General features: G+C 44.7%; 1 protein-coding gene across 2 annotated transcripts in view; it reads left to right on the top strand.

Moving 5' to 3' along the window:
• The window catches only part of LOC111768996 (granzyme B-like), a 51,063-nt gene extending 29,916 nt beyond the window's left edge, over nucleotides 1-21,147 (top strand). The window contains exons 1-5 of one of the 2 annotated variants that reach the window (XM_070273688.1): nucleotides 17,603-17,700; nucleotides 18,768-18,914; nucleotides 19,418-19,553; nucleotides 19,760-20,017; nucleotides 20,672-21,147. In XM_070273688.1, coding sequence (XP_070129789.1) covers nucleotides 17,645-17,700; nucleotides 18,768-18,914; nucleotides 19,418-19,553; nucleotides 19,760-20,017; nucleotides 20,672-20,833 — 759 coding nt within the window. In that variant the 5' untranslated portion in view covers nucleotides 17,603-17,644 and the 3' untranslated portion in view covers nucleotides 20,834-21,147. Of the gene's footprint in view, nucleotides 1-17,602; nucleotides 17,701-18,766; nucleotides 18,915-19,417; nucleotides 19,554-19,759; nucleotides 20,018-20,671 lie in introns of those variants that run through there. The other variant, XM_023623185.2, reaches the window with a different exon arrangement.
• Nucleotides 21,148-21,419: the final 272 nt, after the last annotated feature.

Below are 21,419 nucleotides of genomic sequence, written 5' to 3'. Positions count from 1 at the left end.
TGATCTGTTTATCGTTGTGAAAGGACCCCATTTCTCTTCACAGACACTTTTGATTTGAAGTCACTTTTCTCTGGTATTGATACACCTACAATGGTTTTCTACGGTTACTGTCAATGATGGTAGATCCATTTCCTTTCTCTGACTTTCAACATTTTACACCTGTCTATTGCACAAAGCAGACATTTATGTCTGTTTTCACAGCTGACTTGATATTCTTTGAATTCAGGATGCTTACATTTGACGTAGTTATGGATACATTTGATTTTAAGTCTACTCTGACTTTATGTTTTGCATTTCTCCCAACTATTCTGTGGGTTTTTTCCCTCTTCTTTCTTACCTTTTCTTGGATGGACTACTTTTTGCGTTTCCTTTTTTCCCTTCTACCATTTGGAAGTTGCGCATTGTTCGTAGTATTTTAGCAGTTACATAAAAGTTCAGGATGTCTCCACAACTTATCAAAGACTTAATTTAATCACAGGTTTACCCTTCTCCCTGAAAATGCAGGAAATGCAGAACTTTTAATCTCATTTACCTTCTCCCCAAATTTTGGATTTTAATTCTACCCTGTTTTGTTAACACATTAGAAATTGTGATTATCATTTTACACAAAGAATGTTGATTTTTCTTTAATAGTGTCTAGTTACTAGGCTAGTTTTGTTTTTGCTGTATGGTACTCTAATAATTTCTTCAGATATTTCTTCCACTTAAGAATCCTCTTTTCTGTTGTCTTCAATGTGCAAGCAAATCTACCCACTTCCTGTTTAATGTTGTTATTTTGTCAGGACTAATTACCCTGAGGAATTCCAGGGTTGAGGGGGAGTTGAAAGCATTTAACTGTTTTTCCAAATCGTTTTTCTTCCCTTTTGTTATGTTAAGGAGATGCAACCAATCACCCTGAACCAGACCAAGCCTCACTAGGAGACCTATGCCTATGACCTTGGCCTTATTTGAAGTGCTAAGAGCTCTCCAGGAGGAGCTTAGGCCTTATTAACCTGCAGTATGCGGAAGCATGTTTTCCATCTGAGCCTGCACAAGTGAACACTCTCCTCTGCCTTATTTTTTCTTTTGAGGAAGATTAGCCCTGAGCTAACATCTGCCACCAATCCTCCTCTTTTTGCTGAGGAAGAGTGGCCCTGTGCTAACATCCGTGCCCATCTTCCTCTACTTTATATGTGGGACACCTGCCACAGCATGGCTTAACAAATGGTGCTCACTCGGGTCTGCACTCGGGGTCCGTACCGGCTAACCCCAGGCCCCCAAAGCAGAACGCACAAACTTAACTGCTGTACCACCCGGGCCTCCCCATCCACCTCTCCCCTTTGAAACTCCCGTTCTCCATCTGAAATAAAAGTCCCTGCTTCCCTTTGTTCAGGGATGGCTGCCATGACTCCAGAAATGATTCCTCATGGTCTCCCATTTGCTGCAAATACACCTTACTGTGTGAGTCAATTCCTTCTGGTGAAGAGTCTGATTTCACTTGCCAGGAGGAAACCCACTTTGGTTTCGGTAACAATTTCGTTTTTTATATTTAGAAAATCTATCTGGATCTTTATCCAATCACGAATGACACTTCATATTTCCCTGTTCCCTCCAGTCTTTTTCTTTTTTTTTTAAGGTTGCCACCTGACCTAACAACTGTTGCTAATCTTTTTTTTTCTCCTTTATCTTCCCAAATCTCCCCAGTACACAGTTGTATATTTTAGTTGTGGGTCCTTCTAGTTGTGGCATGTGGGATGCCACCTCAACATGGCCTGAAGCACGGTGCCATGTCCGCGCCCAGGATCCAAACCAGTGAAACCCTGGGCCGCTGAAGAGAAGCGCCCAAACTTAACCACTCGGCCATGAGGCCGGGCCTGCTCCAGTCATTTTTAAGTTTGTATTATAATATGTGCAAGATAATTCCAAAATCTCAAGTACACAGTTGCTGATCTGTCCCTACTAAGAGTTATTTCTGCTGGCTGTCGTTCGCGGTGTCACGTTTTCATGTGTTCTTTGATATTTTGATTATGTGCAGCTTGATACTTTTTAAAAGATTTTACATGTGTAGTGGGTAGAGGCCAAGGGTGGCAGGCTTCTCAAGGCCTGCAATAAAGGTATCGTCTTCAGAGAGGATTTGCAATAGCTTCTGCCTGGCCCCTGGAGGCATTTCCCTTCCAAAGCACCTGAAAATCAAGACCAGTGCTGGAGACCCAATGAGACCCTAGGCTGTAAATCTTCAGGAAGGCTGCCCATGGTCACAACTTCTCAGAAACTGGTTGTTTTTCCCTTTTCTCCATTTTTCTGCATTGTTCAGTATCAAGGCTCTCTTATCTGTGGAGGGTAGATTTAGTTCTGCTCACTGTTATGCTAAAGGACAGCCAGTGGGGGCCCCAGATTAACATGAGGAGAGTTTCTTACTTGAGTCTCCATATTGGTTGAACCCAGGGCCTTCACTTTTATCCCTCTTACCCCAAGAAATCACCAAAACAGAAGGCCCAATTGTTTACATTGCAAATACCTTCATGACAAAACCAGCTTGGGTTGTCTTGACTTCTGCTTACCATTCCGGGTGTCAGAATTAAATCCAAAATTTATCCTGACAGTCCCTCAGTGTCTTCAGTTTGTCAATGCCATAAAAAGTTTTTTTCCCTTAAATTTTTTTGATTCAGAGGGTTGGTCCAAATAACCTGGCCTGCTATCACTAAAGATGGAAGTCAGGGTGTTACTTTTGTATTTATTCAACCAACCTTGATTCGGTTTCTCTTGTGAAGGACATAATTAAAACTATTTCACCTCATCACTGCCCTATCATTTTGCCAGTTACTCTTTACCTCACAAAATCACCAAAAATAGTTCAATGACTACATTTTAGTGGACTCTTGCCACTGAAAGAAAAGATAGTTTAACCTGAGTGAGCAATCTTCAAATTCATCCCAGGTTGGTTTTCTTCAGAGGAGGATTCCTGCAAAAAGCTAATCTAATCTGGTGTGCAAACACTTTCCTGACTTTGGGATCCTATCCTCTTCCTGAATGTCAAAAATTCCCTTTTCTGGATTAGGGGCAATCTTGTACCACTTAGAAAAATCTATGAGTATCCAAGGGGCTAACTCCATTTAAAACCACTACCGTTTCCTGGCCAGGGCAACAAGCAATGGAAAAGGGAAACAGAAAGGCCTGAGAAACCTGCTGAGGGGAGTGTTCTGACCCAGTAGACGTGGGACCAAGGTTGGAGCAGGAGAGGGGACGGAAATGCCCCCACCCACACCTTGGTCCTCATGAGGAGGGGTTGAGCCTCTTATTCCTCCCCATAGATTGCTAGCACCTGATGGGAAGCCTGGCCCCATCTACCTGTGTAAAGGTGAGATCCCAGGGATGAGAAGTACAATGATGAAATGGTATTTCACTGTGGTAATGACCGTGGCAGGGCAAAAACCAGAGAGTGGTTAATGGGCCAGGATTCTGGATGTCTTCTTCTTTCCTTAGCAAGTTTCCCAGCAGCAAGGAGAAACAGTTCAATTATTCAATATCATTCGTTAAAATGTTTATATTATATTGATACCAGGTCAACACAAGGTTGACATAAGGGAAGCCATATTGTAGAAAAGAAACCACATTGTAACTATGAATGACCTCTGACTCACTAGCCCAGGCATACTCTCTAGATTTTGTGGCCCCTTCCTGACGCTTTAAGATGATAACTGTGGGGGGCCGGCCCAGTGGCGTAGCAGTTAAGTGCGCACATTCCGCCTCTCAGCGGCCCAGGGTTTGCCGGTTAGGATCCCGGGTACGGACATGGCACCACTTGGCACACCATGCTGTGGTAGGCGTCGCACATATAAAGTAGAGGAAGATGGGCACGGATGTTAGCTCAGGGGCAGGCTTCCTCAGCAAAAAGAGGAGGACTGGCAGTAGTCAGCTCAGGGCTAAACATCTTCAAAAACAAAAAAAAAAGATGATAACTTTGTTCTTTTGAGTTCCTTAGGAATATGATGAGCCCCAGACAGAGAGCCTATGCTGATAGCCATCATCAATGACAACTGAAAGATCAGGATATAGGGCACGGCTCCATTCTCTAATGCATATCCAACAAAACAAAGGAGTGTGAGGAACTGGGACCACATGTCTGCCCCCACCTGGACATCAGATGGCAGTCCCACCCAGAGACCAGTCACCTTCCCCACCTGGAGACCAATCCCCTATATAAGCAGCTTGTAGTCTATGTTCTGTAAGATGATTCTTTTGGACATTAGTCCTCCATCTTCCCTCTTGCTAGCAAGCTGTAATAAAGGAATCTTTTCTCTCCTACCACTTTGCCTCCTGACTATTGGCATGTCTTGCAGTGAGCAGAGGACCCTAACTTGGCCGGTAACAATACGACACAATATTTCTGCTACTGGGAATATGTCCTGAAAACAGTGTGAAACACACACACACAAACCAACATGCACACCCTCACACGTTCACACGTTTCTACAACAAACTTTGAGCACAAAGATGCTCATCTCAATATTATTTAAAATTGTCAAAAATGAGAAACAACTTAATTAACAAAGTGGAAAGCATTAACTATGGTAAATCCACATAATGGAGTATGATATAAACATAAATATGATTTTTAGGAACATTACAGAAAACCATGCTAAAAACCTTAACTGGGAATTTGCATCCTCTCACTCCCAAAAGAGAAAATTATTAGAACCAGCAACAATTTAAAAAATGACAATACTCTGTTTGGGCATAGGTGAAGAGAAACTGCTGTAGAAATTTCTTGATATAGAGTACATAAATTGGTACTATCCTTTTAGATAGCAATTTGCTAATGTGTGCAATAAGTTAAAAAAAATACAAGTATGCTTTGAACTAGCAAACTCACTTTACGTACTTATTCTTGGAAAATAGGACAAGTACTTAAAGGTTGTTCATTGCAGTATGGTATATACTAGCAAAAATTTAAAAATGAGAGCTACCTTGAAATAAAGCAAAAAGAGCATCAGTAAGTAAATTGTTGTAAGTTCATATATCACATGCAAATGACAAAATAGAAGCAGCTGTTGAAATGATGACTAGGATTTCCTGACAGTCATAGATGACCAAGTAACAGAAGCAGGTACAAAATCTCATGTGCGGGAGAGTAACGTCACCAAGATGGCAACATAGGTCATTCCCGACTTTGCTCCCCCTCACGAGATGAACAACTAACAACTATTCACAGACAAGACACCACTGAGAAAATCTTAGAACAGAGGACCAAGGCTGAAGCACCCCCTGTACCACAGAGACCAAGACAAATCACCTTAGAAGGATGATGGATGGTAGCTAAACTCATTGTGATGACTATTTCACAGTATATGCAAGTCAAGTCATTATGCTGTATACTTTAAACATATGCAATGCTATATGTCAATTATATCTCAATAAAACAAGGGAAGAAATCTTATGTGTAGCATTATCCCTTTTTTATTTTACAAAGTATACAAATTTGCATAGTAAAAAGCCTATTAAAATGTACACCAAATGGTTGTTGGTGGTTATAACTAGCTGGTGAATATTAGATAATGCTATTCTTTTCCTGTTATCTTGGCTTATTTGTATTTCCTTCAATTATATTTTAGTATATTTTGAAGATGAAAGAAGAGGCCATGGACCAAGAAATGCACCTCCTGAAGCTGGAAGAAGGAACAGATTCCCTGGGAAACTGATGTTGGATTTCTGGCCTCCGGAACTGTGAGGGAATAAATTTCCACCCTTTTAAGCCATCAAGTTGGTGAGAATTTGCTGCAGTGGCCATAGGAAACTAACACAGCGCCTCATCTGGAAGTTTGCATTTGGAAATCAAGTCCCCTGGGGTAGCTGCCTCAGAAAAAGCCGCCCCCTCTGACAGAAGTAAGTACAGACAGGCACCCACTCAGGACTGTCACTCATGTGGCTACTGGGTATTAAACTACGCCTTTGCGTGAAGAGAACGGTGGCCATTCCTCCAAGGCTCTTCAGCCTCAAGCTAGGGATTAGTCCCAGAGAACAGAGTTCAGGCTCGCGCCTGTGTGAGAGCATGGCCACCCAAAGCCAGGCAGCAGCTCCAGAGGTACAGCCTCACAGAAGTGGGCAGGGCATAGACCAGGGTCAGGCTGGGAGAACACTCGAGGCCAGGGTTGGACACCAGGACTGCCTCTGATCTCCCATGCAGACCCAAACAGAGACCACCCACGCCAGGGAGACGGGGAGAGCAGGAACACATGGAGGCCAGCTCAGTCCTCCCTTCCTCTGCCTGAAGGAGGCTCTGGGGGCCCCTCCTGTGTAACAATGTCAACCAGGGCGTTGTCTCCTTTGGATGAAAAATGGAACCCCTTCAAGTCTTCACCAAGATCCCGAGCTTCCTGTCCTGGAGAAAGAGATCAATGAGAGCCCCATCTTTGACCGTTTTCTTGGGGAAGAGTGCAGACCTCCCTGCATGGAGGCTGCCACGGCCTTAATAACTAGATGGAAATGACTGATTTCTCTTTTATTTGTTGAACAACAGTCACTGGGTAGCAGCTGTGCGCAGGCTAGCCTCTGCTTACGTTTCTCCGCTGTTTTCTGCATCCTCCTCTCTCCCACCTCCCTCCACCTACTCACAAACCCTTGCTGGGTTATGACCCAGATTGATGCTTTTCCACACCTCTTCCTGGATTAACTCCTCACATCCAGCCCACAGCCCCTATGGGCTAGAACTGACTCATAGACCATTCACTCACAGCCTCGGCCCCTTTCAGCCTGTCTCTTGTTCACCTGTGGTAACCTGGCTTCTGGCCTAGGACTTTGCTGCCCACTTGGGCTATAGGTGCCAGTTGAATAAGGGAGGGAGTCTTTGCAGAGGGGCTGAACATCACTACTATTGCCATCAATCAACAAACAAGGGAATATCGAGCACCCGCTATGTGCCAGACAAAGGAGGCTCAGAAGCGGACGTGGCACACACCACTCATAGCCCCATGAAACTTACAGCCCAAAGGACTTTCATCAGAATTTTCCAAGTCTCCTTCCTTGTCCAGGCTGGTCAGATTGTCCTGAATCTGTGGGGGAAATCCAAACAAGTGAAAATCATCTTGTCGGAGAATAACAAAATTCACGTGTCTTACCACTTCCAGTTTTCACGTGAACTGTCACATTTGTCTCTAGAACAGCAGTGTTTGGGATTGGAAATGAAGTTTCCAGTTCTGTGGTCAGTGGAGCCCCACCTCTGGATGAAGGAGAGATACAAGGGGGAAAAACACAACCAGGGCCGCCATTTCTTTATGGTTCACATCTAGGGTGCACTATGGGTAAAAAGTTCAGTACAAACTCTGACATGGATGACATACCCCAGTTCCTCAGCTTCCTTAAATCACACCAGATCAGGGAAGCTCACATGGTGCCAGAAAAATGAAGAACAGCCTCCAACCCACAGGCCACCATGGTAAATGCTCCACCCTTAGAATTCAAGGTCACAGTGACCCTCAAAATTGGCTAGCTCTTAACTTGGAGGCCACGTGTGTGATAAGAGCCTCTGTGTTGATGCTGGGTCCTATGGGCCTGGTCCGTGTAGCCGGGCATGCAGGCCAGCCGTCCCCTCCCAGATCTTGATGCTTATCTGGGTGCCTTATCTTGATGCTTATCTGGCTGTAGAGTTCAGTCCAGTCACAGCGGCAGATGAACGTCCCCCGACCAAAACACACGCACACCAGACTCATTTTCACATGCGGTAAAGGTCTCCCTCTGGGTTCTTGTCACCCTGGCAGGCATCCCTTCTCACATCTTATTGCCACAAAGACCTCTGTAGCAGAATATCTTAATGATCGTGGCCACTTTCGTGACACAGGGAGAACAGTTGACTTCACACAGCTTTTGTTCGAGGGACGAAAATCCTCCAGAAGCAAAGATGTTCCAAGATCATGTTCAGAAAGAGAAAAGGAAGGGAAGAAAACAAACAAAAATATAGGATTATACACACAAACACACACAAATATATATGCACACAGACAGGCATATATTTTATTGTGTATCATATATGAAATATGCATACGTGTGTCTATGTACATACGTATACATACAGGTATAGGTATGGATATATGATTTTGAAAAGCTACCCTGGCACATACATACCCATTTGAGGAGAGATTTCTATGGCTAACAATGCTTACAAAGCCTCTGCTGTAGCCTGATGTTCTTATGTTAGAGGAGGACAATGAGGCCAGAAATTGATATAACTGAGCAGCAACTCAAGGCTCTTAACCTGCAGGTCAGGTCGCTCCCAACTGAGAGATAAAGGCTCAGAGCTGGGAAGTCTTAAAACTGATCTTATGTCTCTGACCAAGATCACCTCACTGGCCCCTGATGAAGATGTTTGCCAGCCTCTCTTGCAACAATTCCCTGGAGAGGAAGCTCCTGGGCCACCTGAGCAGCCATTCTAGGAGAACTCTGATTGTCAGAACACTCTCCTTTCCTGAGCTAACATCTGCCCGCTGTGGCTTCCACCACCTCTTAGAGTGATACAAAAGAGAGTTTGCAGCTGGGCAGGCACGCGTGCTGTGTGTGTATGTGTGTGTACACACTTTCGGTAACCATGTGACCTTGAGCACACCACTTAATTCCTCTGGGTCTGTTTCATTTTACAATGTGATTCCTGAGAATGCCCATGCCAAAAGTGGAGAATTCAGTGAGATCACATATATGAATCACATATGCCTGGGAACATAGTGAGGTGTGGATTCATGGTAATGCCCTTGGCTTTCTCTCTTCCCTGATGTACCCCAAACTGTATTTGTGTTAAAAAGCACCTACCAAATAAAGACCCATTTGCAGATAGCATGATGCACACACCGCCCCCCCCCCCATCTTTTTCATACACGCGTCAGCTGGGAGTTGGTTTACCACTGGGGACCCTCTCTTTTGGGACACTCAGCAGAGCCCAGGGTTGGCACCCTCTTGGGACAAGGCTTTCCTCCCCTTATCTGTTATATCCTCCATGGGGTCAAGAAAAAAGTCTAACTTCCCTGCCCCCGTGAGACTTCAGGAAAGATGAGATTTCTGGGAGGCAAGGGCCCAGCCAAAGACACAAGCCAATCCTAAGCACACTCATTCTGGTCCCCATTATCTCCTCAGGAGTTATCGAGCGTCACTCATGAGTGGGTATTTATGTGTAGGCATTTAAGATGCTCATAGCTGCACAAAGTCTTAACATTTGAAGCCCAGGGGGGCCAGAAGGCTGACTCCTAAAAACATCAATGGTGAAGTTCAATGCCTTGATGAATTAACTGTGGTCCAGTAACAGATCCATCCTCCATTTTCCAGGCTTAGGAACCTGAGACAAGGCAACATTAAAAATGTTTAGAGTTTGGCATGCATATACTGGAGGTTCTGGCAAATTAAGCCAGAGAGAGTACAGACAGAACAATAGTCTTTCGTATCTCAGTAAATTATCCTTCTGCAGTTCCATTGGTAAAATGCTCTCAGTGGCCCAGAAGGTTTCTGCAATGCCTGATTTCTCATGTGCAGCCTTTGGAGGGCTGGCTAGAATGGTCCAGATCTTCTGCTTTGCCCGCATGTGGTTCCAGTGCTACTTCCTAGTACTTGGTCTGAAATAGAAGTTTAATAGCAGTGGGGGGTGGGGACCCTACTACTAGGAGATGTCATATCAAGACTGGAGGACAGATAGGGGATGTGACACAAGAATTCTTAGGTGTGAGTTATATTTTGCAAACCCAACACTTAATTATACCTACTCTGAACTATGAGACAGAAAGAAAGAGAAAGACCCACCAATTTTGCAGTTGTATACTAGAGGTTCTGGTAAATGATTCAGCAGCACCACTCTTACCTACCCCAAACCAAACCATTTGCCACATCCCGCACAGATGTGGTAAGAAAGCTCACAGCACTAGCTCCTGAGAGAGATGGGAGAAAAAAGAACTCGTTCACTCCAGAAGGGCAAGGTGTGACATTTAGGCCCTGTGGGAACGAACGCTTTGGGGAAGGGAAATGGCCTTGGCGGGCAAAGTTCCTGGGGAGCTAAAGACCCTCAGGTGGGGATTTGGGGGAGAGAAGTCTTGAGTGTGATCCAAGGTCACATTAAAAGTGACATCGCAACCCAGAACATCACTCCCTTCCAACCTGCTCCCACCCAGAAGTGCGGTCAACACCTGTCCCCAGTTGGGAGGGGGTGGGCACACCGTTCTCACCCAAGCCCACTTCTCCTCCCCCTTCCTCTATAGTCCTCTGTCTACTCATCACCCTGGACATTGAACCACACCAGATTTTTACTGAATTATCCCCAACCCAACATCGAAACGTTGTTCTTTGTTGGTGGCTGGGCAATGATTAGAGTAGGCAACAAGCAGAAACTGAAGGGTGTTCTAGTGGTTACCAAAACTCTGGAAATATCATAAATTTATGTCTGTCTAATAGACATTTTTCTCTCCCCAATCCTGCCCTCTCTCCCTTACCCTTATCACTACAGAGGCAAAAGAGAAGTACAATCTTCCCCACTCCCACACATAACCTAGGTTCTCCTTTACTGACATGTCTTTCCCTGAAAACTCTTTTTGATGCCCTGTAAACACCCCAGAAATTCTGACTATCATCCCAGCTTCCTAATAGTTAAGTAGAGACAACTCCTACCTGAGGCAGGAATCTCTTCTCAACAGCATGGCTGAGTCTCATGGTCAAAAGAAATCAGCTACGGCCCTTTACGCTTGTAGGTTCTGATTTCAAGCAGAACTTAAGAGAATGATCAGACTCAGGGAAAGTGGTTTATAGCAGCAGACTCAAATGCCATGTATGAGTGCAGGAATGTCATGTCGTTGTGCCATTGTCATTGCTGCAAGGAATGGCCTTGCCCATGTCCAATAAGTACTAGATGTGATTTGGTAAGAGGCTAAGGCCCAAGGGGATTGCCCCTCATGGGCCAAGCATGACATTCTCCTACATATTGGGGAAGAAAATCAGGAGAATGAAGACTAAAAGCAAAGGGAGTGTGTGATCTCAAGGACCTTTTCCATCACAATATGATGGAATTTCCATCACAGTATGGTGGACACTGAGGGACCTTTCTTTTCTAAGAGAACTAGAGCCACATAGTAAAGATATACACAGAAATTTTACTCCTCAGCACCTCCTTAAATTTCCCCTGGATTCCTTGAACACTGTATGAAATGGTTAAGCTTGTAGAGGTGTGGGCAAGATCCCAGACTTTGGAATCAGATCCCTGCATTCTCATGCCAAGTCCCCCTCCATTCTCATGAGCTGAGTCATGTGGAACAAGTCCCTTAGCTCCTCAGGGTCTTAGCTTTCTCATTTGAGAAATGGAAGAAACATTGGTAGGAACTCAGATGGTGGGGTGAGGATCTGTGGTTGGTGATCAATAAATATTAGCCGACATTATGACACTGGCTATTATTATCTCATTTGTTCAACAAACTGAAGAATCATATCTTCTTTTCTAGATATATTTTTATTATCAACTTTCACTTCAACACAGCTTCTTAAAATTACAAGTCACAAATGCTTTTCACCATCTTTTAGTTTGTCTCTATTTGGTCAAATCTGAGAAGAAATTTAGTCTCTCCACTGAGGCTTCTTCCAGGTAGGATTCTTTCTGGGAAGACACCTGTATTATACGCTTTTCCACATGTCTGCCACCTCAGTAATCTTTCCACTCCCTTAAATTTGTATTACTACTTCTGGATTTGGGAGGTGTTCCTCCATGACCTTGGCCATTTGACTAGCCATTGAGGTTAAAAGAAAATTTTCCTTGAATTTCCCACTCACTCCATTCTCTGCCTAATCAGTCTAGCATGTCAAGGTGGCTTTGTTCAGGGCCCTAGCCTGACTCTTGAAGAACCAACCCAAATAGGGTGAGGGCCAGGAATGAGGAAGATGGGAAAGGGCAGGGCCTGAGACTCAGGGGTTTCATGTCCTCCTCTAAACTCTCCTTCCTGTGTGAGGAGCTGGTGCTTTCCAAATATACTAAAGCAAGGGAGTAATTAGTGAAATTATAGGATCTCTAGCAATTCCGAGGAGAGGCGTCTTGGGCTGGAGTGCACATAAAGCCCTGAAGTTTTCTAGCTTCAAGTCAGGAGAATGAGCAACAACCCCACAGACACAGAGCAAATAAACGTTCCTTAATGCTGTGCTCTGTTGACCCTGTCATGCCTTGTCTTATCAAGGGACTGACTTGTTACTTGAGACTTCAAACACCACCTAAAGCCATGAACTGTACTCTGAAATATTTCTCTGCTTCTTGTCTTGACAGAGATTGAAGCAGTTTTCTCAGACACAACTAGATAGAGGTAAGGTAACAGAGACTGCAGTGACCACACAAAAAAGGAATATAGTCCTTGCAAAAAAGTTTGGAAAAGTCACTAAACAAATGGATAACTGTACCACTCTACAAGAAATATGCCCATCCCTGGAGCAGAGGGACAGCATTATTTCCAGAGCTCCCACATTACAATATGCAAAATTCCCAGTTTTCACTGGAAAATTGCAAATACAAAGAAACAAAAAAAATATGATCCATTCACAGGGGGAAAAATATAAATTGACAGAAAATAATTTGAAGAAGCCCAGACATTGTTCATATAAGACAAAATGTAAATTGACTGTCTTTAAAATATCAAAGAACTAAAGGAAACTATGAAAGGCACTAAAGAGAATCAAGAACAAAGCATGAAAAAGTGGATAATATCCATAGATATACAGAAATTATAATTTTGAAGCTAAAGAGTACAATAGCTGTAATGAAAATTCCACTGGAGGGATTCAACAATAGATTGACCAGGCAGAAGAAAGAATCAATGAACTTTCAAGCCAAAGAAATTAACCCAGTCTGAGGAGCAGAAAGAAAAAAAGAATGAAGAAAATGAACAGAGCCTAAGGGACCCATGGGAAACTATCAAGAATACTAACAGATGCATTATGGGAGTCCCAGAAGGAGAAAAAAGAAAAGATCAGAAAAACAATATTTGTAGAAATAATGGCCCAAAACGTCCTAAATCTCATGAAACATAGGAATATGCAAATCCAAGAAGCTGAACAAATTTCAAGGAGGGTAAACTCAGAGATCCACACTGAGATACACTGTAATCAAATGTCAAACGCCAAAGACAGAGAGTAAATCTAGAAAGCAGCAAGAAGAAGTGACTTATCATGGACAGATGATTCACAATAAGATTAACAGCCCATTTCTCGTCAGAAATCTTGGAGGCCAGGAGGCAGTGGGATGATATATTTAGAGTACTGAAAGGAAAAAAATCCTGTCACCCAAGAATTCTATATCTGGTGAAATTTCCCTGCAAAAAAAATGTAGAAATATAGGTATCCCCGGATAAACAATAGCTAAGGGAATTCATCATTAGTAGACCTGCCCCACAAGAAATGCTAAAGGGAGTCCTTCAGGCAGAAACAAGGGCATTAGATGGCAACTTGAGTCCAAATGGTAAAAAGAACTACAAAGATAAATATAAAAGCTAGCATTAGTCTATTCTGGGTTTTTAGCTCTTCCTTTTGTTTCCTATATGATTTAAAATACATAAATGCATAATAATAAACACTTATCAAATAATAAATGCATCAAGCAATAATTGTAAAACTTATGGGCACACATGTATAAAGATGGAATATGTGACATTAACAACATAAAAGGGAGTGGAATTGAATAGGAGTTAACAAATATATTAAAAATTGTGCAGGGTAGAAGATCAGCTGTGTTTCTGTATACCGGCAATGAACAATACAAAAAGGAAACTAAGAAAACAATTCCATTTACAATAGCAGCTAAAAGAATAAAATACTTAGGAATAAATTTATCCAAGGAGGTAAACAAATCATACATTGAAAACTACAAAACATTGCTGAAAAACATTGAAGACAGAATAATTAAATAGAAAGACATCCCAGGTTCATGGACTGGAAGACACACAGTGTTAAGATGACAATACTCTTCAAAGCCATCTACAGAGTCAATGCCATCTCTATCAAAATTCTGAAGGCCATTTTTGCTGAACTGGAAAAGCCAATTCTAAAATTCATATGGAATTGCAAGAGGCCCCAAATAGCCAAAACAACATTGGCAAAGGAAAACAAAGTTGGAGGACTCATACTTCTTGGTTTCCAAAGTTACTACAAAGCTGGAGTTGGCCAGGTGGTAGAGTGGTTAAGTTCTCACATTCTGCTTCGGTGGCCTGTGGTTCACCAGTTCAGATCCCAGGTGTGGACTTACACACCACTTGTCAAGCCATGATGTGGTAGGCATCCCAGGTATAAAGTAGAGGAAGATGGGCACAGATGTTAGTTCAGCGCCAGTCTCCCTCAGCAAAAAGGAGGAGGATTGGCGGCAGGTGTTAGCTCAGGGCTAACCTTCCTCAAAAAAAAAAAAAAAAACACACTTACTACAAACCTACAGCAATTGAAAACAGTGTGGTACTGCATAAGGATAGACATATAGACCAATGCAATAGAATTGAGAACCCAGAAACAAACCTGAACATCTTTGGCCAATTGATTTTAGACAAGGGTGCCAAGACCATTCAGTGGGGAAAGAATAATATCTTCAATAAATGGCGCTGTTACAACCTGATAACTGCATGAAAAGAATGTAGTTGGATCCCTGCCTAACTCCATACACAATAATTAATTCAAAATGGATCAACAGCCTAAATATCAGAGCTTAAACCATAAAACTCTTAGAAGAAAACAGAGTAAATGTTCATGACCTCTGATTTGGCACTGGATTCTTAGATTTGACACCAAAAGCACAAGCAACAAAAGGTAAAATACATCAGTTGGATTTCATAAAAATTAAAAAATTTTGTGTACTAAACACAGTATCAAGAAAGTGAAAAGACAATCTACAGAATGGGAGAAAATGTTTATATATCAGGTATCTGATAAAGGTTTAGTATCCAGAATATGTAAAGAATTCTTACAACTCAACAACAAGAAGAGAAACAATTAAGAAATGGGCAAAGGTCTTGAACCAACATTTTTCCAACATATACAAATGACCAGCAAACAGAGGAAAAGATACAAACATCATTAATTATTAAGGAAATGTAAATCAAAACTACAGTGAGATATCACTTCATAACAACCTGAATGGCTATATTCAAAAAGAAAGAAAGAAAAATCGCAAGTTTTGGCGAAGAAATGGACAAATGGGATCATTTGTACATTGCCGGTGGGAAAGTAAAATGGTGCAACCACTGAGGTAAAAAGTTTGATGGTTCCTCAAAAATGTAAACATAGGATTACCATATGACCTAGAAGTTCCACTCCTAGGTGTGTATCCAAGAGAAAGGAAAACATATGATCCACACAGAAATGTCTACACAGATATTTATAGCAGCATTAGTCATAATAGCCAAAAGGTGAGAAAAACCCAAATGTCTACCCACAGATGCATGGATAAATTGGAGTATATGTATACAAAGGAATATTATTTACCTATAAAAAGATTGAATATTGATACATGCCACAGCTTGGATGGACCTCAAAATCATTATGCTAAGTGAAAGAAGCCAGATACAACAGGTTAAATACCGCCTGATTCCTTTTATATGAAGTATCCAGAATGTGTAAATCCATAGAGACAGATAGAAGATTACAGGCTGCCAGGGGGCGGGGCCGGGGGTGGGAGAGGGAGGAGGGAAAGTGATTCGGTACTCACTGTGCTGTGGACCTACAGCTTACCAGGTACGGTTGGTTGTTCTTCTGGGTGTTAAAAAAAGTTTCAAAAGTAGGGAGAGGTGGTAGTTGCACAATATTTTGAATGCACTAACTGCTACTGAGTTGTACTTTCAAATAGTTAACTGTATGTTATGTGAATTTCACCTCAATTTTTAAGAAAGCATCGTAGACTTATGTTTAGCATAATTCCCTTTTAATTTTAAAAAATTCAGATGTACACAAGAGAAAAATATGTTAGATCATACTTCAAGACATTAAAGATGATTATCAATGAGTGATGGGAAATGAGGTAATGTTAATTGTTTCCTCTTAGCTTAAATTATTTTTAAAATTTTCCAACAATGTTAGGAAATAATTGCATGTTGAATTCTTTAGTATCTGGGAAAGAAGTACTATAGTGATATTGACTACCAGATTTTTAGGAGCATAGGAAGATGCTTAAATTGTTGAGTTAAATGAGGACAAAAAGAGAACTGTATTGTATATATAATATGATCCCAAGTATTTAAAATGCACTGCTCATGGTAACAGGCTGTCTGCTGGTGAGAGGAAAAGGAGTGGCATTGTTCCTTTCTACTTTCCAAATTTTCTTAATGAACATTTATCACCACTATAATCAGAAAAGTGATTTTATTTTTAAAATGTCTGCTACTGGGTAAGCTAGGTGCAAAAAGGTAGAGGTTTGATAAATGTACTTGGTTTGATAAACAGAATATTTACACTGGAATCAAGGTATTTTGATACAGAATATTCTTCGTACAAAAATTGTAAAATACAGAAAATGTACAGAGGGAAACTTAAATCACCAGGCCCTAAGCACTCAGATATGCTTAGTTGTTCTCCGAACAGGATTGGGCTTGGGCTGTTTAGAAATAACACTCCTTCACTTCCATCATAGCGAGATCATCGGCAGAGTTTGTTGAGCAAATGAGAGTCTATTACGTGTCGGGCCGGCTCCATCAGAAGTGTGGCTCTCTAGACGGAGAACAGAGAATCCTCAAAGGATAATTACTGGTCTTTGGTTGCCTGGTAAGCTTTCTCACTTCACATGGTATCGGCAATGTAGTCATCTGAACTTCCTCTGGGGACTCAGCCCTTTCCCAGTCTTAGTCCGTGTGGTTTGGGTGGGACTGACTCCAGCCTACCCAAAGGAAACTGACCCAGGCTTGAGTCAATTAGTGGGTTCAATTCCTAGGGTCATAACGATTTGTTAATTTAGGCCAATAAATGTCAAGTGTAGGACTTTTGTTAAAGACATGGACAAGAGAGACGGACTCTATCACTCTGAGCATTTGTAACTTAAAAAAGATGTTAAAAATCCCCTAGGAAGGAAGCAGTGCTGATGAATAGGTTGCTACATGGATTTGGTAGATGGTGGCCATGCTTTGTTCTCATCTTCTGCATCCCTCTGCTATGGCCCTTCCCATACTGTGCTCTGGTCACTGATGCTTCTCTCTCCTCCACCAGACAGACAGCTCTCTAAGGGAAGGAGACACATCTCCACTACGTTTGGTCATGGCACAGAGAAGGACTCAAACACACATCTGCTGAAGAAATCCTGATGGACTTAGCAACACAGAAATGAGGCATTGGTGGTTCTATCACTGGGGACTCAGGTTTCAGGGGCTCCAATACCTGTACTGGTTGATACCACAGCCCAAAGTCTCCACTTTGTACCCTTGGGTTCCTGCTCTAGGCTGCAACAGGTGGTCCGCCCTGAGTCATCCACTGTGGGTTCTTGTGTGGTCACTGCATGATTCTCACATAACCATCCAGAGGACATAATCAGGCAGCAGGAGTGGGGGCGGGGAAGGTTTCATAGAAAGCCATCTCTGATGAAGCACCACACAACCACAGGGGGACTTGAGGTCACTGATCCCATCTGTACATCCTTCCTCTCCTGGGGGTTAAAGGACAGCAAGGAGGAAGCACCAGCCTCTCTGACCTCGGCAACCTTCCTGGAAAGATGCAGCCTCTTCTGCTCCTGCTGGCCATTTTAGTGCCCCCTGGGGCAGAGGCAGATGAGTGACCACCTCCACCCTCAGATGCCCAACCCCTCCCCCCAAACACAGTGGGCACACATCTCCTGCCCCTTCTGCACATCCCTGATCCATCTATCCACCAGCAACATTCTCTATCCCAGCTCCCGTCCCACCTCAGAATCCCATGTATGATGCTGGATAAGCTACCAACAAGAATGTCAGGGGAGAAGGCAGTTCTCAAGAACAGCCAGTGGGTGCTATTCCCTCCCTAGGCCCCACGTTTGCCATCTGCAAAGTGGAACTTAACTGGAAGTGCATGGCAGAGGGAGGGAAACTGGAAAAGAGAAAATAATCAATTCCCCTGCACAGGGCAGAGTGGGCCTGGCCTCCAGGTCTGGGATGACACAGATGCTCCCCTCAGCATCTGATTAGGAGAGAAGTCTGAGCTCTGCAGACCCCGGAGTTGGTGGGACCACTGTCCCCAGAGGACTGCTGATGCCTTGCTCAGTCCCAAGGACCCTCAGTCCCTTCTCCAGCTCTGCTTTTCTTCCCAGGCCTTTAGCAGCTCCCTTCTTTCCAGGATGGAGCCACTGTTTGTGGACCTGAACTTCTCTGCTTTCCAGAATCCCACAAGCGCTGGCCCTACAAACTCTCCTTCAGGCCCATTGGGGGCCATTCCTTCATGCAGCCAAGAAACAGCTTTTGGGCACCCACTCTGTGTCGGGCCATGGAAAACAGGCTATGACAACATCTAGGTCCCTAAACTTAAGTCCTGTCCACTGGAATCAGCATCATCCTAGACATCACAGGGCAACAGTGCCTTGGAAAGGCTCTTGAAACAAAGCAAAGTCAGGAGAGGAATTCTCAGGAGCCTCTAGGACTTTGCTGTCCCTAATATGCATATGCTCACCTCCAATTATCTGTGGAGGACAGATTCACAGGCCAAGCCTGCTCCTCTTCCTTTTTCTAGAGGGAAAGCCCCACCCCAGCCCCTCTCAACTCCAGGCCATCTCGGGCTCCCAGATGCCCAGCAGTCCTGCCGTCAAGGTGACACATGCCTGGTGGACTCGCTGGGTGTGCACAAGTAGATAAGACTTTTCCTTCAGAGGAGATCATCGGGGGACATGAGGCCAGGCCCCACTCTCCACCCTACATGGCATTCGTTCAATTTCTGGTTGAAGAGGCAAAGGACGGCTGTGGCGGTGTCCTCGTGCAACAGGACTTTGTTCTGACGGCTGCTCACTGCTGGGGAAGGTGAGGCACCAAAGACCATGAACACCTCCTGAGACCCCTACAGGGACTCCAGTTCTCTGCCCAGGGCCTGCAGCCCAGGGGAGTTCCGCCGGCTCCTGGGAACTCAAGGCCATGAGAGCTCATGAGAGGAGCCATCTGAGAGCATGACTGGTGACTGAAAGTGAGAAATAGGACAGGCAAGCCTTGGCGTCAAAGGGTCAGAGATGAGAGCTAGTGGCCCAGTTGAGAAGAGAGACCACACTGGTCAAATGAAGCAGCTGTGGAGGATGAAACCATGCACTAGGGTTAAAAGACAAACTCAGAGTCCTTTCACAATATTGCCTGAGGGCTGAGAAAACTCCCAGAATCCCCTCTCAGAGTCACCCACTGCCCAGTACTCCTGTTGTTTCCAATCTCCTACCTGCAGCCCTGCCCTGCCCCAGCTGTCACCTGCACTTCATGGCTCATGGGCTGGATCTCCTTTGATTCCAAGACCCCGCATCCCCATCCTGCTTTCTGTGTAGCTCAATCAAGGTGACCCTGGGGGCCCACAACATCCAGAAGCAGGAGAGGACCCAGCAGGTCATCCCTGTGAAGGAAGCCATCCCCCACCCAGACTATAATTCTAAGAACTTCGCCAACGACATCATGTTACTAAAGGTAAGGGAACCTCCCCGCTGCTCTTGCTGTCCTGGGTCGAGATTGCTTCCCCTCCCACTGGCACCTGTCCCTCCCCTCCTCTACATCCCGGACACCTGGCTAGTCCCAGTGGCTCATGGGAGAGGGAAGTCAGTGCAGACCCATCGCAGTGTCCAGGCGACAGGAGACCAGTGGCTGAGCTGGACTTTCTTGCCTCTTCTCATCAGCTGGAGAGAAGGGCCAAGCTTACTGAAGCTGTGTGGCCCCTCAACCTGCCCAGGGGCACAGCCCAGGTGAGGCCCGGAGAGGTGTGCCATGTGGCCGGCTGGGGGAGAGTCGCTCCAAATGGCAGAGCATCAGACACTCTGCAGGAGGTGGAGCTGACCGTGCAGCAGGACCAGGAGTGCGAATCCTACTTACAAAAGTACAACAGTACCACTCAGCTGTGTGTGGGGGACCCGAAGGAAAAGAAGTCTTCCTTTAAGGTGAGACTGGGCATCTACCTAGCTTCGCTCTGGGGAGAGGGGTGTTTTGGAACTTTCAAACCCAAGCAGTGAGAGGGGTTCACTCCTTCACCCTCTATACTTTGATCTTTCTCCTGGGAAGAGAAGCGGGGAGAAGCCAAAGTGGGGAGTCACAGGCCTTCTGGGAGCCCACGAGGAGCCTGAGATGCATCCAGACATCATGTTCCATCTGGAAGATGAATTTTCAACACTCTGCTCCACACTGGGCACAGGTGTTAGAAAACTGCTCCCTGGGTGTGCAGCAGTCAAAGCAGGTGGCTCCTCAGAGCTGGCTCCCATCTTGGTTAAATGGCTCACCTTCCACGCTGAGTGTCGGCCTCACCTCCCTGCTTCCATGTCCTTAAATGGTAGACAGAAGCACGGTCCCACAGTGCCCTCATGGGGGAGGATCCAGGAGAGCGGGGAGGAGAGGGAGCCGCCCCCTGAGAGAAATGAAGTCCTGACAACATCCAGGGTCAGGACTGGGCAGCTGAGGGGCCCACAGGGGCCTGCCCTGCTCTCTGATCTCCCACATGGAGGCCAGGCCAGGTGGCCTTCACTGAGAGGGCATTTGGGATGCAGGTGGGCAGGACCCAGGAGAGCATGGGCTCAGTCCTCCCTGCTCTCTCTCCACAGGGGGACTCCGGGGGCCCTCTCGTGTGTAAGAACGTGATCCAGGGCATTGTCTCCTATGGACGAATAGGCGGGATTCCTCCACAGGCCTTCACCAAAGTCTCGAGTTTCCTGCCCTGGATAAAGAAAACCATGAAGGGGCGGGCCCTGTGGCAGAGTGGCTAAGTTCCTGAGCTCCACTGCGGCGGCCCAGGGTTTTGCATGTTCGAATCCTGGGCGCAGACATGGCACTGCTCATCAGGCCATGCAGAGGGGGCATCCCACATGCCACAACTAGAAGGATCAACAACTAAGAATATACAGCTATGTACTGGGCGGCTTTGGAGAGAAAAAAAAGGAAAAAACTAAAATCTTTAAAAAAAAAAAAAAAAGAAAGAAAACCATGAAAAGCCTCTAACTGTAGGAACCAGCCCACTTTCTCTGGAGCTGATCCAGAATGACACCAGTAACTAAATAAAAGTCTCTTAGCTGAGCGGGAAGGGCTGGTTTCTCGTTTATTCATTGACCCTCAGTCACAGGCACTAACTCTGTCCTTAGAAGGCCAATGGCACAAATCTGCTGTTTTCTGCTTCCTCCTCTTGCCCCTCCCACCACCTTCCCCAAACCTCAAGCAAAGCTGTTCCCCAGCTCCTGCTGACCCACACCTTTCTCTGGGCCTGCCCTTCTGCCAGGGCTGCAGCTGAGCATCATCAGGGGAAAACATGAACCTCTCTCGTCCTGTGGCTCAGGGCAAACTTCTTACCTGCTTCCC

This window comes from Equus caballus, chromosome 1 (assembly GCF_041296265.1).
Source record: "Equus caballus isolate H_3958 breed thoroughbred chromosome 1, TB-T2T, whole genome shotgun sequence".
In the NCBI taxonomy this organism is placed as follows: Eukaryota; Metazoa; Chordata; class Mammalia; order Perissodactyla; family Equidae; genus Equus; species Equus caballus.
The sequence above is the reverse complement of the archived record's forward strand: the minus strand, read 5'-3'. Positions and strand labels throughout refer to the sequence as shown.